The 519-nt window shown below is 41.6% G+C and overlaps 1 protein-coding gene across 1 annotated transcript; it reads right to left on the bottom strand.

Moving 5' to 3' along the window:
- Positions 1–17: 17 nt before the first annotated feature.
- On the bottom strand, positions 18–366 carry SARC_13735 (hypothetical protein; the record flags this gene model as incomplete). The annotated part of the gene is made up of 1 exon (XM_014292135.1): positions 18–366. A coding segment is annotated over one exon (349 nt), but the record flags the coding sequence as incomplete, so codon positions are not given.
- Positions 367–519: the final 153 nt, after the last annotated feature.

Genomic DNA, 519 nt, shown 5'->3' with positions numbered 1-519 from the left:
CGTCTCTGTAAGTGCACCCATACCTACCTCGGTCTCGTGCAGTTTGTCCTGTGGGAAGTGGCTGTGTACAATGCTTCTGATGTCGGCCACACAGTCTCTGCGCCTGTCCTCGTCTTCCTCGTGCACTAATACAACACCTGGATGCAGGTACAAATTCTGTACCATCTCTGTCACCAAATGGACCTTAGCTGCGATTTCCTTACTAACTGTATGTGTATGCGATGGTGTGTGTGTAGGTGTAGGTGTGTGTAATGCTAAGCTGTGTGTTGCGCTTGCTGACGCGTGCTCCTGTGCGTAGTAGAAGAAGCCGTCGTCCGTGTGGATGTTGATCTGTGCCAACAGAATGAGAAACAAGTGTATGAGCATACAGAAGTAAAGACAATAGTAGGACAAAACAATAAGTTGTGAAGGTGTTTAAGGTAGTCGATATAAATATACAGTATAATATATATATATATATATACAGTATAATATATATATATATATATGTATATATATATGTACACACACACACATATA

This window comes from Sphaeroforma arctica, assembly GCF_001186125.1.
Source record: "Sphaeroforma arctica JP610 unplaced genomic scaffold supercont1.3665, whole genome shotgun sequence".
NCBI classification, from domain to species: Eukaryota; class Ichthyosporea; order Ichthyophonida; genus Sphaeroforma; species Sphaeroforma arctica.
The sequence above is the reverse complement of the archived record's forward strand: the minus strand, read 5'-3'. Positions and strand labels throughout refer to the sequence as shown.